This window comes from Aquila chrysaetos, unplaced genomic scaffold (assembly GCF_900496995.4).
Source record: "Aquila chrysaetos chrysaetos unplaced genomic scaffold, bAquChr1.4, whole genome shotgun sequence".
Classification (NCBI taxonomy): domain Eukaryota; kingdom Metazoa; phylum Chordata; class Aves; order Accipitriformes; family Accipitridae; genus Aquila; species Aquila chrysaetos.
In genome coordinates this window covers 106922-120816 of record NW_024470393.1, presented here as the reverse complement: position 1 = coordinate 120816, position 13895 = coordinate 106922, and the positions used below count along the sequence as shown (strand labels likewise).

Genomic DNA, 13895 nt, shown 5'->3' with positions numbered 1-13895 from the left:
GCCAATGGGGAGGGAGGAAAGGCGGGGCAGCGCAGAGCACACAGAGGCGGCGTGGCTGAACACGCTTTATTGCGGGGGAAGGGGGGTCCCCACGGGGGGGGGTCCCCACGCCCAGGATGGGTCCCGTGGAGTGTCCCTATCGTGGGGTGTCCCAGCTCCCAGGGGTGCCCCCGGTGCACATTCTGGGGAGGGGGGGATCCCCCAAATCCCAGGGGTATCCCCACTCGTGGCGGGGGGGGGAGGGCACTCATGGAGGTGTCCCCAATCCACGTGTCATCCCCCCCACTCACCCCAGGGAGCTTCATGGCCATCCACCCCTGGGGTTACAGGGAGCATTCCCCACTGTGGACACCCCCCCCCCCAACACCCCAAAATTGGGATACGGGCCCCCCCCTCCCAAAAAAAAATTAAGGTTGCATGCGGAGGGCCCCGTCCAACCTCACCACCTCCCCGTTGACCATGGGGTTTTCGGCCAAGGCCTGGACGAGGTGGGCGTATTCGAGGGGGTGTCCCAACCGCGAAGGAAAAGGCACTTGTTGTCCCAAAAAATTACGAACTCGTTCAGGCAATCCAGCCAATAACGGAGTGGAGAACAAACCTGAGGGGAAAACAACACCCCCCACCCCAGAAAAAAAAAAATTAAAAGGGGTGAATTACAGCCCTCCCCCCCTCCCATTTCCCATCTGATGTGTCGTCCCCCCTCCAAAAAAAAATTAAAATAAAGGGGGTGAATTATGTGTGTGAGTCCCCCATATCCTTACCTGGAGCAATGGTGACCACCCGGATCCCCAGCGGCGCCAGGTCACGGGCGATGGGGAGGGTCATACCCACGATGCCGCCCTTGGAAGCCGAATAAGCTGCTTGACCCACCTATAAAGGACACACGTGAGCTTTTTTGGGGGGGTCTTCCCCCCCCCCCCAACCCCAATCATCGTTTGCCTGGTGCTCACCTGCCCCTCGAAGGCAGCCACGCTGGCGGTGTTGACCACCAGACCTCGGTGGCCGTCGGGGTCGGGTTTGTTCTGGCTCATCAGGCGGGCGCTGAGGCGGATGACGTTGAAGGTCCCCACTAAGTTCACCTGGGGGGGAGCAGCGGGGAGGGAGGTTGGGGTCTGGGGACACCCCCAAACCTGACTGACACCCCCACGGACCCCCACTCCCCGTGCTGTGCCTGGGATCACCCGTGATCCCCAAGGTCATCCTGTTAACCGGGGACACCCCACAACCACCCCGTTGACCAGGGACACCCCACAACCACGACCACCCTATTGACCGGGGACACCCCACAACCACCCTGATGACCACTGACACCCCACAACCACCCTGATGACCAGGTACACCCCATAACCACGACCACCCTATTGACCGGGGACACCCCACGACCACCCCGTTGACCAGGGACACCCCACAACCACCCTGATGACCAGGTACACCCCATAACCACGACCACCCTATTGACCGGGGACACCCCACGACCACCCCGTTGACCAGGGACACCCCACAACCACCCTGATGACCAGGTACACCCCATAACCACGACCACCCTATTGACCGGGGACACCCCACGACCACCCTGTTGTCTATGGACACCCCACAACCACCCTGATGACCAGGTACACCCCATAACCACGACCACCCTATTGACCGGGGACACCCCACGACCACCCTGTTGTCTATGGACACCCCACAACCACCCCCCCCATTGAATCCAGGGCCACTCCACACCCCCACCCCGTTAACCTGGGACACCCCAGGACCACCCTGTTGACCGTGAAAGCCCCCCAACACCGTACTCACATTGATGACCCTCTGGAAGTCCTCCAACTCGTGGACCTTGTCCTTCTTGCTGTTGTAGGTCTTGACGGCGATACCCACGCCGGCGCAGTTCACCGTCAGGTCCAAGCGCCCGAATTCCTTTTGGGTCAAAGCCAAAGCGTCCCCCACTTCTTCGGCCGACGTCACCTACGACGTCAAGGTAGACCCCGCAACCAAAGTCAACGTTAGCGGTGGGGGCAAAACGGAAGAGAAACCGTGTCCCGCTCCCCCCGCCCCCCACACCTTTGGGTGCTCACGTCGGCGGGGGCGAAGGCGCAACGTTCTCCCAATTCTTTGGCCAGTTGGACCCCCGGTGAAGAAGGAAGGTCGAGGAGGACCACCCGAGCTCCTTGTTCCACCAGACGTTCCACCGTAGCTCGTCCCAGTCCCGAAGCACCGCCGGTCACCAACGCCACCAGTCCCTGGAAGTTTTTTTTTTTTTTGGTGGGGGGGGATAAGGACAGAAAGAAAAAATTAAGGGGGGGGGTGTTAAAGAAGAAGGGAACCCTTTCGCGGTGGTCTACAGAGGGTGTGGGGGGGGTCTCCTTTACCTTCACGCTGCGGATGGCCGCCATCGTTCCTCCCGCTGCCCGGCCAATGCGAGCGGGGGGGGGGGGGGGGGGGCGGAGCTCGGGAGGGATCGTGGGAGGGCCGGGGGGGGGGGGAGGGAAGAGGGGGGGGACACACACGACATACACACACACGGGTGGGGAGTCCTATGGGGGAGAGGATGGGGGGACCTCCCCCCCCCCCAAGGGGAGGGGGGACAGGATGGGGACACCCCCCCCTCCAAGGGGGATGGGGTCAAGACCCCCCCGGAGGGGGCAACATTAAGACCACCCCCCCCCCCAAAAAAAAGGGGACAGAATGGGGACACCCCCTCCCCTCCAGGGGATAGGATCAGGACCCTGGGGGGGCCCCCACTGCCCCCCCCCCCGCCTTGTCCCATCCTCCCTCCTAACGTGGCGACCGGCCAGGGTATAGCATTACCTCTGACCTTCCCGGGGGGCAACCGCAGCACCCGTTTCCCACCCCCCCCCCCGCCAAAATGGAGGAGAAATCACCCAAAATCCCAGGTAGAACAAGGTGGGGAGGGGGTGGGGGTGAACTGGTGTTGGGGGGGGACACACAAACCTGCCCTAAGGGGGGCAAATACCCCCCCGCCCCCGCAATGCACCCGTTCTGCCCCAGATTGGGGTGCAGGAGGTGTTTGGGGGTGCAGGAGTCAATTTGGGGGGGGCTAAACACTGATGTAGCCCCCCCCCCCCCAAACAGCCTCGGTACCCCAGTTTACCAACTGCCCCACCATGGTGGTCCTGGTGGGATTGCCGGCCCGCGGCAAGACTTATATCTCCCGTAAGCTCACTCGTTATCTCAATTGGATTGGCACCCCGACACGGGGTGAGTATTTTTGGGGTGTACGGGGGGGTTTATTGGGGGGGGTAGGTTTGGGGTATCCCCTAACTCCCCCCCCCGCCCCACAGTGTTTAACGTGGGGCAGTACCGGCGCAAAGCCGTGCAGAGCTACAAGAACTATGAGTTTTTCCGTCACGATAACGAGGAGGCTATGCAAATCCGCAGGTTAGAGGAAGTGGGGGGGTCTGGGGGGTGTGGGCATTTTTGGGGTACACTTTGGGGGGAAGCAGAGCTGATGGCACCCCCTCAAAATTTCCCTCCCCAGGCAATGCGCATTGGCTGCCCTTAAGGACGTCCGCAACTATCTGAGCTCCGAGGAGGGGCAAGTGGCGGTAGGAGACACCCCCCCTTGCACAAACTACCCCCCCACTTTTTTTGGGGGGGGGTCCAAACTGCCCTCCCAAACCCTCAGGTGTTCGATGCCACCAACACGACCCGGGAACGCCGGGCTCTGATCCTGCAATTTGCCAAGGAGAATGGCTACAAGGTACTGGCAGCATAATTTTGGGGGGGGGATGGGGGTGTGTGTGTGAGCACAAAGTATTTTGGGGGGCTTATAGAATTGGGGGGGGGCTACAGCACATTGTTGGAGGGATGGCAGTGCTGCTTTGGGGGGCATTCACAGCATGGGGGGGGCAGCGGCACTGCTTTGGGGGGGCTTTACAGCACATTGGGGGGACGACAGCGCTGTTTTGGGGGTGTTCACAGTACGGGGGTGGTGATGACACTGTTTTGGAGGGGGTACTCCCAGCATGGAGCAGGGAGAGCAGCACTGCTCTGGGGTGCAACAACAGTGTGCTTGGGGGGGGGCAGCAGCACTGCTTTAGGAGTGCTCATGACACGGGGGGGGGGGAATCGGTGACCCCCTTTTTGCACCCCCCCCGCCCAGGTTCTGTTCATTGAATCCATTTGCGACGACCCCGCCATCATCGAGGAGAACATCAAGGTGAGAACCTGAGAATGGAGGGGGACACGCACACAATGACCCTCAGGGGGAGCCCTGTGTCATCCCCCCTCCCCAAAATCATGCCCCCCCCAGCAAGTGAAGCTGAGCAGCCCCGACTACAAGGGCTGTGCCCAGGAAGAAGCAGTGGCCGACTTCCTCAAGCGCATCGAGTGCTACAAAGCCACCTACGAGCCCTTGGATGAGCAGCTGGACAGGTGACACCAAACCCCACGTGTGTGTGTGTGTCTCCCCTCAGCTTGGGGACCCCCCCCTTGACTGATATGGGGTATTATCCCCCTGCCTTATCCCAAGCGGGCTGTCCTACATCAAGATTTTCGACGTGGGGTTGCGGTACCTGGCGAACCGGGTGCAGGGTCACGTCCAGAGCCGCATCGTTTATTACTTGATGAACATCCACGTCACCCCCCGTGCCATCTACCTCAGCCGTCACGGCGAGAGCCAGCTCAACCTGCGGGGACGCATCGGGGGGGACTCGGGGCTCTCCCCTCGGGGGCAGCAGGTGGGGTCGTGGAGGGGGGACACACACACGGTGACGATGGGCCCGTGGGGTGGGCACGAGTGTGGAGGGGCTGGGGTAAGGGAGCAGGGCTGTGGGGCTAGGGGATGGAGGGGCGGGGCTAAGGGCAGGGGGAGGGGCTAAGGGAGGCCACACCCAGGCCATGGTTGCTGTGGACATGGGGCTGTGGATAAAGGGGTGGGGCTAACGGAGGAGGCCACACCCCCAGGTGGCACAGGCACGGCCAGGGACAAGGGGCGGGGCTAATGGAGGAGGCCACACCCCCAGCTGCCACCATTGTCTAGAGTCAAGCCACTTGCACAGAGGCAGGGCTAAGGGAGCAGGCCACACCCACGGGGGTGGAGCCACAAAGGGGTGTGACCAAGGGATAAAGCCACACCCCCATAATGTGGGTGGGAACACAAAGGGGTGGAGCTAGAGGCACAAGCCACACCCCCAGAGCTTTATGCAAACAGCTAGAAGCAAGCCACACCTATGAGGGGTGGGGCTACCAGAAGGCAACACCCACTGGGAGGGGTGGGACTGAGCAGACCACACCCCCAGGGGGGTGGAGCTAAAACAGCAAGAGGCTACCCCATCCCTTACCATTGCACAAGGGGCATGGCAGGGGTGGGGGAACCCCACCCTATGGGCGTGGCTAGAGGTGGGAAACCCCACCCTATGGGCGTGTCCACCCCCCCAGTACGCCCAGGCCCTGGCCGAATTCATCCGCAGCCAACGGATCCGGGAGCTGAAAGTTTGGACCAGCCACATGAAACGCACCATTGAGACGGCCGAGGCCCTGGGGGTTCCCTATGAGCAGTGGAAAGCCCTCAACGAGATCGATGCTGTGAGTCACCCCCTCTTGTTTTGGGTTTTTTTTGGGGGGGGGGGGGGGGGACGACGACGGACAGACGACGACACCCCCAAATCCACCCCCCCCCCCCCCCCCCATCATCCCTATCCCGCAGGGCGTCTGCGAGGAGATGACCTACGAGGAAATCCAGGAGCGCTACCCCCACGAATTCGCCCTACGGGACCAGGACAAGTATCGTTACCGTTATCCCAAAGGCGAGGTAAACACCCCCCCCCCCCCCCAAATTAATGCAGCATTTTGGGGGGGGGACGGGGACAACACACACTCACCATGCCCCCCCCCCCCCCCAAAGTCCTACGAGGACCTGGTGCAGCGATTGGAACCCGTCATCATGGAGCTGGAACGGCAGGAGAACGTGTTGGTCGTCTGCCACCAAGCTGTCATGCGTTGCCTGTTGGCTTATTTCCTGGATAAAAGCGCGGGTGAGGGTTTTGGGGACAGTTAGGGACCTTTTGGGGACACCCCCAGACCCGTTATCCCACCCCCAACACCCCCCCTCTTTCCTCCCGCCCCCCCACTGCCCAGATGAGCTGCCCTACCTCAAGTGTCCCCTACACACGGTGCTCAAGCTGACCCCTGTGGCTTACGGTGAGTGCGGCGATGTCCCCGCCAAAAAGGGGGCTGCGTCCCCCAAAATGGGACTGTGTGTCATGTCCCCCCCCACCAAAAAAGGGGGGACAACTCCCCCCCCCCCCAAGCTGTAGCCGGGTCCTTTCTCCCTCTGTGGGAAAGCAGGGTGCGAGGTGGAATCCATCTTTCTCAACATCGAAGCGGTGAACACCCACCGGGAGCGGCCTCAGGTAAAAAGGGGCTTTCCCCTGTGTGTGCCCCCCCAAAAAACCCCCACTGGGGCACCCCAAAAAAAGAGGGATGGTGGGGGGGGCATTAGATTTTGGGGAGCCCTTCCACCCCCCGCATGTCTTCACTCCGCAGAACGTCGATGTCAGCCGCCCCCCAGCCGATGCCCTGGTCACCGTCCCCTACCATTATTGAGGGGTCCTCGGCAAGGGGGGGCCCAGGGCCCCCCCCCAAATTAAACCTTGCCTTAACGAAGCACTGAGCCTGGAAGTTGCAGGGCTGCACCCCAAAAGGGCACCTTTATTTTGGGGGGGGGGAATGCCAGGGTTTGGGGGGGTCAGGGGGTGGCCTCGGCCTCGTTGTACTGGCTCATCCAAAACGTGGGATCCTTCCCTTGGATCTGGGGGGGGGGGGGGGGGAAGAAAAAGAGAGGGGGGTTGTTAAATCGAGCCCCGGGCCCCCCCAAAACCCAGGGCCACCCCCCAACACAGCCTCACCTTTGCCACGAAGCGCAGCACGTCCCTTTTGGAGGTCTCCTTGGCCGCCCGCGGCCCCCACTGGTAACTGAATTCGGGGGGGTCTGTCAGGGGGATGGGGGTGATCTCTAAATACCTGCAAGGGGGGGGGGGCATGGTGAAACCCCCCAACACCTTTTGGGTACCCCAGAGGGGTTGTCCGGCGCTCCCCAGCCCCACAACAGACCTCTCAAGTCGCTGGGGGGAGGCGGGGGGGGCCGCAGGTTGGTTTTTTTTTTTTTTTTTGATCTGCGGTACGGTATAAACAGCCCGGCTGAGACTGGTGCCGGGGCTGCTCTGTGCGCACCGGGGTTTTTTGGGGGGGGGGGGGGGGGGGGGAACAACACGACGGGGACAGGGGCAACCCCAGGGTCTGGAAAAAGGCAGGGGGGGACACCCCCCACCCCCCACAGTCTGGAAAAATGGATCCCCAGACTCACTTCTGCCGCACAAACTCCTCTGTCACCAACTTCTTGACATCGCCGAAGACCTCGTGTCGTTCCCTGAGGGCGGTGGGGTTAACGAGGTGCGGCAGCAACGAGACCCGTGTCCCCCCATTATCTGTGTATGTGCATGTCCCCCCCAGTATCCTACCCTGGTTGCACCCGGAGCCGGCGGAGAAATTCCCAGACAGCACCTGGAAGAGGGGGTGTCAGTGGTGGGGGGGGTGGCACAAAGGGGGAGTGGGGTACAGAAAGCCGGGGGGGGGGGGGGTTCACCATCTTTGGCCGTGTTGCCCTTCATGAATATGAAGCTGAGGATGATGAGGAGCAGCCCTAGCTTTGCTGTCTGGTTGTCCCTGCAGCAGAGAGAAATGTGTGTCACCCACGTGAGCGGGGGACACACGCTGATGGGGTCTGCTCCCCCCCCCCCCAATTACCCAGCAGTAGCCCCTCACCGGTGCAGGTTCTCCCCCTCGGCACGGGGCAGGTCGCTGGTGAGGATGTAGATATGGTGTTTGGTGTCAATCTCCACCAGCTGCAACCCAAATACCTGCAAAAAGCAAAGGGTTAATCTAGCAGGGGGTTTCTGCCCCTCCCCCCGCCCAAAAAAATACCCCCACCTGCTGCAGGGTCTTGCCCGCCCGGTTGACAATCTCTGAGTAGACATCTCTGTATTCCCGGATGACTTTCTTCAGCATATCTACACGGAAAGGGGAGGGAATCCCTGAGAGACCCTGGATACCTGAACTCCCCAAGGGCACTAAGGTTTTTGGGGTCCCCTAAACTCACCTGCTCTCTTGATGGGGATTTTTTTCTGGTCTTTCACAAGCAAGAACTGAACTAGCTCGCTCACCTGCGAGGCAAAGACAGGGGAAAGGCGGAGAACTAGAAGATAACAGAAAAGATAAGATACATCACTCCAGGAGAGGGGATTGCCTCGACCCACCTTCTGATTCACTTGATCCTGGGAGCGCCTCTCCAGGTTCCTCTGCACCTGGCTGTGCGTTGGCATCTGGCTCTGGTTAAAATCCTCATCCCCATCACCGCCCTGAAGCGAAAGACCAAGAACATACTGCTGCTGTAGAGAGGGAACCCCACACTCAGGTGGGAAAAGGAAGAAAGAACGCAGAAATGGCGAGGAGGCAGCCTTTTACCTGAGACAAACCCGACCCTTTACTGCGCTTCCTCTGCGACATTTCTCACAGCAGCTCTGAGGAGAAAAGAAGCGCCAGGAGGGCTGAAACTGCGAATGGATGTTCCCCACATCCCCTCCCCGCCTCTCCCGCTTCAACCAGGCCACAGAACCCTCCCTCAACCCCCCCCCAAGGCCCGTTAAAAGGACCCGGCCCCGCCGCCGTTACCCGCTTCCCTCACACCGCGCCTGCGCGCTGGCTCTCGCTTTGCGCATGCGCCCGCAGCGGCCCCGCCCACACCAACCCGCCCCGCCTCCTATTGGCCCGAGCACCTCCTTTCTCCCCACCCACCCCGTTTTTGTCGCACCGCGACTGGGCGAGCGGCCGCCGCGCTTCGTTCCGCCCCTCCCCGTTTGCACGTGCGGGCCGGCGGCCGCGAGGCGCGCCTCGCGACCCCCCCCCCCCCCCCCCCCTCCCTTCAGGTGGCAAAAAAGGCGGGAAAAGCCCTGCGCGCGCGCGCCGCCCCCCGCCCCCGTCCCCTCAGGGAGACAAAATGGCGCCCAACAGCAGCCCCGCGTCGCATCCACCGCTAAAAACGAGATAAAAACACCCCCAAACAACCCAAAATGGCCGATTTTACCCTTCCCTTCGCCTAAATAAAGGTACTTAAAGCACCTCTGTTGCCCCCGTGCCTCCAGAGCCCTCCGCTGAGGGGGAGGAAGAGGCGACAAAATGGCGGCCGAGGCTGAGGGAAGCTCGTTGCTCACGGCCATCCCGGTGCGGTGTGTGGGGGGTGTACCCCGCACCCCAAAACCGCAGGGAAGCCTTCATCACTTGCCTGTGCAGCTGAGGACACCATGAAGGGGTACGGTGGAGAACTTTGGGGGGTGACCCTGTTCCTTTTGGGGGTGTACAAGAGGTTTTGGGGAGCAGCGGGGTGTGGTGGTGGGGATGCAGGATGGCTTTTGGGGTGCTCTGTATGGTTGAGGTGGCTCATTTGGTGTCAAGTGGGGGTATAGGCTGCCCCATAGAGATTGGAAAAGGCTAAGGAATAGAGTACCCCCCCGACTGTCATATCCCCCCCCCCCCCAGTTGAGCCCCCCTTGATCCCAATTTTGGCGTTTAGTAGCTGAGCACTGCCTTTGCTGAGTCAGCTGGAAAAATGGGGCTCCCCCCAAAACTGGGGGGGGGACACATCCCTATTCTGTGACACCCCCCCCAGCTGATGAAATGGGATGAGCCCCCCAAAACCTCCATAGGGATTTGGGGGGCCCTCTCCTTCCCCCCCTCCAAGCCTCTACAATCCAACCTCCAGGTTGAGAGACCCCCAGACACCCCCCCCCCCAAAAAAACTGTACCTCCCAGATGCACCCCTATACTGCCCTTGCTTTTATTTTAAAAAGGGTGCTTTTTTAACCTTTTCTTGCTTTAAAAAAATAATAAATCTTCGCTGCAACCACCTCGTCTTCAGAACTGCATGGCCGCCTCCAGTGTCTCCGAAAGCTTTGTGGCGATTTTCTCTGCAGGATGGGGGGACAGTCCCAGTTTGGGGGGGACCAGAAGGATTTTGGAGGGGGTCAGGGAGGTTTTGGGGAGTTCACAGGGGTTTTGGGGGCTTGGGAAAAGGAGGTGTCTTTACTCACCCGCTCTTTTTTGTAGCTTTTTCCTCCGTTTGCTGGCAGCACGCAGCCCCTGGCCCTGTAACAGGGGGTGGAGGGCGGCCACCTCCTCCAAACGGGGGGCACGGATTGTGGACCCTTCCCCGCTGCCCGCCGTCTTCACCCGGGGCTTCAGCTCCACCGTCACCGTGCCGAGCTGGGGTGGAAGGCATCAAAGATAAACCCATCAGCCCCACCCCCTCCAAAAAAACCCAATCCCTCAGCAAACCCCCAATTCTTTCTGCACCTCCAGGTCGCCATCATCATCCTCCATGGCTACTTCTTCCTCCCCGCCGGATTTCTCCTCCTCTTCCTCCACCTCGGGGACACACGGGGACAGCCCAATACCCGTCACCGTCACTGGTACAGCTACGGGGGGGGGGAGGTGTCAGGTGAGCTTTAAGGGGGGGGGGTGTGTGTGTCACCCCACCATGCAAAGGCGGGGGGTATCCCCTACTTCTCACCTGCCAGTGCCTCAGCATCGCCCCTCTCCAGTGCCTCCAGGTCAAGCGCCGGTCCCAGAGCCGTCAGGATTTGGGCCTCCAGCTGCACCCCCCGCGTTTCAGGGGGGTGGGTGTAGTAGGAGATCTTCCCGCTGCAGCAGAAAAGGGGGAGGTCAGGGAGTGGGGAGACCCCCTCCAGCTCCCCCTCCAAAGTGGGTCAGGGAGCGGGGACACCCCTCTAGCCCCCTAAAAAGGGGTTCAGGGTGTGGGGAGACCCCCCCCAGCTCCCCCCCCCCCCAACTCACCCACCTGGTCCAGTCACGCAGCAGGGCCACGGCGGCGGCGTGGGGGTCTGGCAGCCCCCCGGGACGGAGCCGGCCCTGTCGTCGGGCCAGGTGGGACAGGAATTCCCGGGGGTCAGCACAGGGGGGGACCCCGTAAAGCTCGCTCAGCTGTTTTGGGGTGGGGAAACACGGGATAACACACACACAGCGTTTTGTCACCTCCTCCCACGCTGTTGTCACTCTGCAGCCCACACTCCTCCCTTTAGCTCCCCACTTTGGGCCCAAAATGGGGTGGAAATGCCAAAAGAGGGGGCCCCCCCCCCCCAAAAAAACCAACCCAACCCTCACCGTTGCCACAGCAAAAGGGGTCCCCGTATACCCTTAGTCCCCCCAAAGGGGGGTCTCCAACACCCTTAGTCACCATGGCAACAGGCCTAACCCCCAAGGGGGGGTACCCAACACCCCTAGGCGCCATGGTGACAGGTCTGAGCCCCCAGTGGGGGGGTCCCCAACACCCCTAGTCGCCATGGCGACAGGCCTAAGCCCCCCCAGACTCCCCAGTTGCCATGACGGCAGGCCTAAGCCCCCAAGGGGGGGGGGGGGGTGTCTCCACTCCCCCTGGGGAGGTCCCCCACCCACCTGCTCGGGGGGGCAGCGGCGCAGGATGGCGGCGGCGGGGCTCAGGGGGTCCCGTAGGCGTTGGGGGGCCAGGGCTCCCCTCAGGGGGGCGGCGGCGGGGGGGGCCCCCGTCGCCATGACGACTCCGGGACAGTCCAACAGTTGGATGTGTCGGTCCAGCTGCACTGCCTGCAGGCACCTAAAAGGGGGTGGGGTCAAGGGGGGGGGGGCGGGGCTTCACAAACCCCTCCCATGCGGAGGGGTGGGGTCAGTGCAGGCTCCTCCCCCCACCCCCGGGGGCGGGGCTCACCTGGTGACACCCGGTGCAGCCCCCACCCCGCAGGCCCGGCTCCGCTTCAGGCTGTTGATGAGGCTGCTCTTGCCCACGTTGGGGTACCCTGGGAGGCGGGGGGGTAGCAATCAGCAGTGTATCCCCAAAGCCTGCCCCCGCCCCCTCTTGCAGACCCCCCCCCGCTCACCCACGACACCCACGGTGATGGTCGTTTTCACCTCCCCGGAGCGGCTGTAGTTGGCCAGGACGCGGAGTAAACAGTCGGCACCCACGCAGGCTCCCCCGGCCAGGACCTCCTCCGGGGCCGTCGCTGCCGGCAGCCGGCTCTGCTTCTGTAGGGTCAGAGTGGGGGGTACATCAGGGTGAGGGGGTGTCCCTGCTGTGACCCCCACCATAAATCAACTCCCCCCCCCTCTTTTTCCTTCCAGGGACCCCACCAGGTTGCGGCTCTGCTGCTGTGTGCACGCCTTGAAAGCCACGGTGGGGAACTCGGCTCGCAGGTACTTCAGCCACGCCGCCACCACGTCCCGCGGCACCAGATCTGGGGGTGGTAGGGTGGCAAAAAGAGACAAAAAAAGGGTGTCTCCCAATCGTGTGCAGGAAATAGGGACCCCCATGGCTCCCAATAAATCTCGCCCTCCTCAAACACCCGCCCCATACCGATCTTGTTAAGGACGAGCACCAGGCGCTGGCGGTGCCCGGCCTGCCGGACGGCGGCCTCCAGCTGCGGGCTGCGGCAGCCCTGGGGGTCACGGGCATCCAGCACCTCCAGGACCACATCAGATGCCGCCAACACCTACCAAAAAAAGGGGGTTCAGGGTGGGGGGAGACCCCCCCCCCCCCCAAAACCCCACCACTCCCCCTCCAAGGACTGACCTTGCGCAACTCCCTCCCGTACTGCCGCAGCGAGGCCTCTTCTTGTGCGTCAGGCTGGGTCGTCACCACCTCCTACACGACACCCCGTGTTATGGGGGAGGGCACCCTGCTATCTGAAAGACACCCCCCCCCCCCCAAAAAAAAAACAGGGCTACCCCAACATCCCACCTTGCGCTCGAACTCCCGCTGCCGTCGCAGGGCGTCATACTGCAACCCGGCCAGGCTCCGCCGCCGTCCCACCTCCGTCTCCCGGGCCTCCTCCCGACGACGCCGGGCCTCTGCCGCCTGCGGGGACGTGGTGGTGGGGGTTCAAAACCCGGGGGGGGGGCACCCCCAAACTTCCCCCCCCCCCCATTGATCTATTTCTTTCTTTTTTTACCCTTTTCTGCCTGTTTTCGTTCTGCTGCTGGACGTGGGCGGCGAAGCGGCCCAGCTGTGGCACCCCCGGGTCCTTCTTAACCGCTGCCTTCGCGCGTTTTCCCTGGGGGACACACACGGTATGGGGGGGCTGGCACCCCCAAACCAGACCGGTGCCCCCCGACCCTCTCCCGGGCTTTGGCGGGGGGGGGGGGCGGTAACCCTCGGCGGGTCGACCCTCACCTGGACCCTCTTCTTTCGGGCAGCTTCGACTTGTCGCCCTGCGGAGAGGGGCAGAGTGAAGGGGGGTGTCCCCCAAAACCCCCCCGGCTCCCCCCCAACCCCCCCAGGACTGACGGGAGCGGGTCATGGCTGTGTCGCGTCGTTCCCCCCCCCCCTCCGGCTGAGGGATCACGCCTCTGGTGCTGCGTTTCGCGTCAGTTCGGCGTCACTTCCGGGGCGACCGGGAAACTTCCGTCCCTTGTTAGTGAAGCACCACCGCATTTCCCGGCGAGCGTGCTCCGCTGCCACACCCAAGATGGCCGCCACAGGACTCCACCGCCACACCCAAGATGGCGGCAAAAAGGACTGTTGCCACAGCCAAGATGGCCGCCGCGCTGTGGTGAGACTCCTGCTGCACCCAAGGCGGCCGCCACACCCAAGATGGCTGACACGCCGTGCCGAAGGTGGTGCGCTGGCCACACTCAAGATGGCCGACACCACCCCCCCCCCCCCCGTTACCGCCACACTCAAGATGGCCGCCGCGCCGTGTCACAGCCACACTCAAGATGGCGGACCCACCCCACCCTGCCACCCGCCCCCCCCCCCAAGATGGCGGCTACCATGACACCACCCCCACCTTCCCCTCCCTCCCCCCCCAAAAACGACCGGGACTGCCCTTACCAAG

At 62.6% G+C, this 13895-nt stretch overlaps 4 protein-coding genes and 1 long non-coding RNA gene across 6 annotated transcripts; 1 reads left to right on the top strand and 4 right to left on the bottom strand.

Moving 5' to 3' along the window:
* Positions 1-52: 52 nt before the first annotated feature.
* Positions 53-2478, bottom strand: HSD17B10 (hydroxysteroid 17-beta dehydrogenase 10). The gene is made up of 6 exons (XM_030006706.2): positions 2367-2478; positions 2073-2237; positions 1798-1962; positions 951-1079; positions 762-870; positions 53-598 (listed from the first exon to the last, which is right to left on the bottom strand). Exons 1-6 carry the CDS (start codon positions 2388-2390, stop codon positions 408-410), a joined length of 783 nt encoding a protein of 260 aa, XP_029862566.1. The 5' UTR covers positions 2391-2478; the 3' UTR covers positions 53-407.
* Positions 2479-2755: 277 nt separating this feature from the next.
* On the top strand, positions 2756-6624 carry PFKFB1 (6-phosphofructo-2-kinase/fructose-2,6-biphosphatase 1). The gene is made up of 14 exons (XM_030006705.1): positions 2756-2891; positions 3091-3216; positions 3300-3396; positions 3497-3563; positions 3644-3718; positions 4121-4177; positions 4271-4392; positions 4490-4697; positions 5398-5544; positions 5666-5770; positions 5864-5993; positions 6097-6159; positions 6307-6371; positions 6505-6624. Exons 1-14 carry the CDS (start codon positions 2864-2866, stop codon positions 6562-6564), a joined length of 1350 nt encoding a protein of 449 aa, XP_029862565.1. The 5' UTR covers positions 2756-2863; the 3' UTR covers positions 6565-6624.
* Positions 3709-4650, bottom strand: LOC115338225. The gene is made up of 3 exons (XR_003922353.2): positions 4533-4650; positions 3912-4185; positions 3709-3875 (listed from the first exon to the last, which is right to left on the bottom strand). It is a non-coding gene; the product is annotated as an uncharacterized LOC115338225 (long non-coding RNA).
* Positions 6625-6640: 16 nt separating the features above from the next.
* LOC115338222 (non-structural maintenance of chromosomes element 3 homolog) lies at positions 6641-8632 on the bottom strand. The gene is made up of 10 exons (XM_030006707.2): positions 8482-8632; positions 8274-8375; positions 8117-8180; positions 7948-8027; positions 7783-7877; positions 7604-7683; positions 7479-7521; positions 7325-7387; positions 6867-6981; positions 6641-6769 (listed from the first exon to the last, which is right to left on the bottom strand). Exons 1-10 carry the CDS (start codon positions 8521-8523, stop codon positions 6707-6709), a joined length of 747 nt encoding a protein of 248 aa, XP_029862567.1. The 5' UTR covers positions 8524-8632; the 3' UTR covers positions 6641-6706.
* Positions 8633-9836: 1204 nt separating this feature from the next.
* On the bottom strand, positions 9837-13457 carry GNL3L (G protein nucleolar 3 like). 2 transcript variants are annotated; one of them, XM_030006703.2, is made up of 15 exons: positions 13346-13457; positions 13232-13269; positions 13011-13112; positions 12800-12916; positions 12632-12703; positions 12416-12551; positions 12193-12296; positions 11943-12087; positions 11774-11861; positions 11485-11662; positions 10871-11013; positions 10583-10713; positions 10348-10487; positions 10104-10275; positions 9837-9980 (listed from the first exon to the last, which is right to left on the bottom strand). In XM_030006703.2, the coding sequence occupies exons 1-15, from the start codon at positions 13356-13358 to the stop codon at positions 9928-9930; spliced, it is 1632 nt and encodes a 543-aa protein (XP_029862563.1). In that variant the 5' UTR covers positions 13359-13457; the 3' UTR covers positions 9837-9927. The 2 variants fall into 2 exon arrangements, with proteins under 2 accessions (XP_029862563.1, XP_029862564.1); XM_030006704.2 differs by having other exon boundaries at positions 10366-10487; positions 13346-13453.
* Positions 13458-13895: the final 438 nt, after the last annotated feature.

What these genes read in the sequence shown, in the direction of transcription:
- GNL3L (XM_030006703.2), bottom strand. An exon ending in CCCGAAAGAAGAGGGTCCAG is followed by an intron (nt 13,113 to 13,231) that starts GTGAGGGTCGAC and finishes TGTGTCCCCCAG; the next exon opens with GGAAAACGCGCGAAGGCAGC. An exon ending in CATCACCGTGGGTGTCGTGG is followed by an intron (nt 11,862 to 11,942) that starts GTGAGCGGGGGG and finishes CCCGCCTCCCAG; the next exon opens with GGTACCCCAACGTGGGCAAG.
- LOC115338222 (XM_030006707.2), bottom strand. Translation starts at nt 8,523, where the DNA reads ATGTCGCAGAGGAAGCGCAGTAAAGGGTCGGGTTTGTCTCAG. An exon ending in AAGGGTCGGGTTTGTCTCAG is followed by an intron (nt 8,376 to 8,481) that starts GTAAAAGGCTGC and finishes CTTTCGCTTCAG; the next exon opens with GGCGGTGATGGGGATGAGGA. An exon ending in CGGCTCCGGGTGCAACCAGG is followed by an intron (nt 7,388 to 7,478) that starts GTAGGATACTGG and finishes CACCGCCCTCAG; the next exon opens with GGAACGACACGAGGTCTTCG.
- PFKFB1 (XM_030006705.1), top strand. Translation starts at nt 2,864, where the DNA reads ATGGAGGAGAAATCACCCAAAATCCCAG. An exon ending in GAGGCTATGCAAATCCGCAG is followed by an intron (nt 3,397 to 3,496) that starts GTTAGAGGAAGT and finishes TTCCCTCCCCAG; the next exon opens with GCAATGCGCATTGGCTGCCC. An exon ending in ACCGTTATCCCAAAGGCGAG is followed by an intron (nt 5,771 to 5,863) that starts GTAAACACCCCC and finishes CCCCCCCCAAAG; the next exon opens with TCCTACGAGGACCTGGTGCA.
- HSD17B10 (XM_030006706.2), bottom strand. Translation starts at nt 2,390, where the DNA reads ATGGCGGCCATCCGCAGCGTGAAG. An exon ending in GCGCCTTCGCCCCCGCCGAC is followed by an intron (nt 1,963 to 2,072) that starts GTGAGCACCCAA and finishes TTGACGTCGTAG; the next exon opens with GTGACGTCGGCCGAAGAAGT. An exon ending in TGGCTGCCTTCGAGGGGCAG is followed by an intron (nt 871 to 950) that starts GTGAGCACCAGG and finishes TGTCCTTTATAG; the next exon opens with GTGGGTCAAGCAGCTTATTC.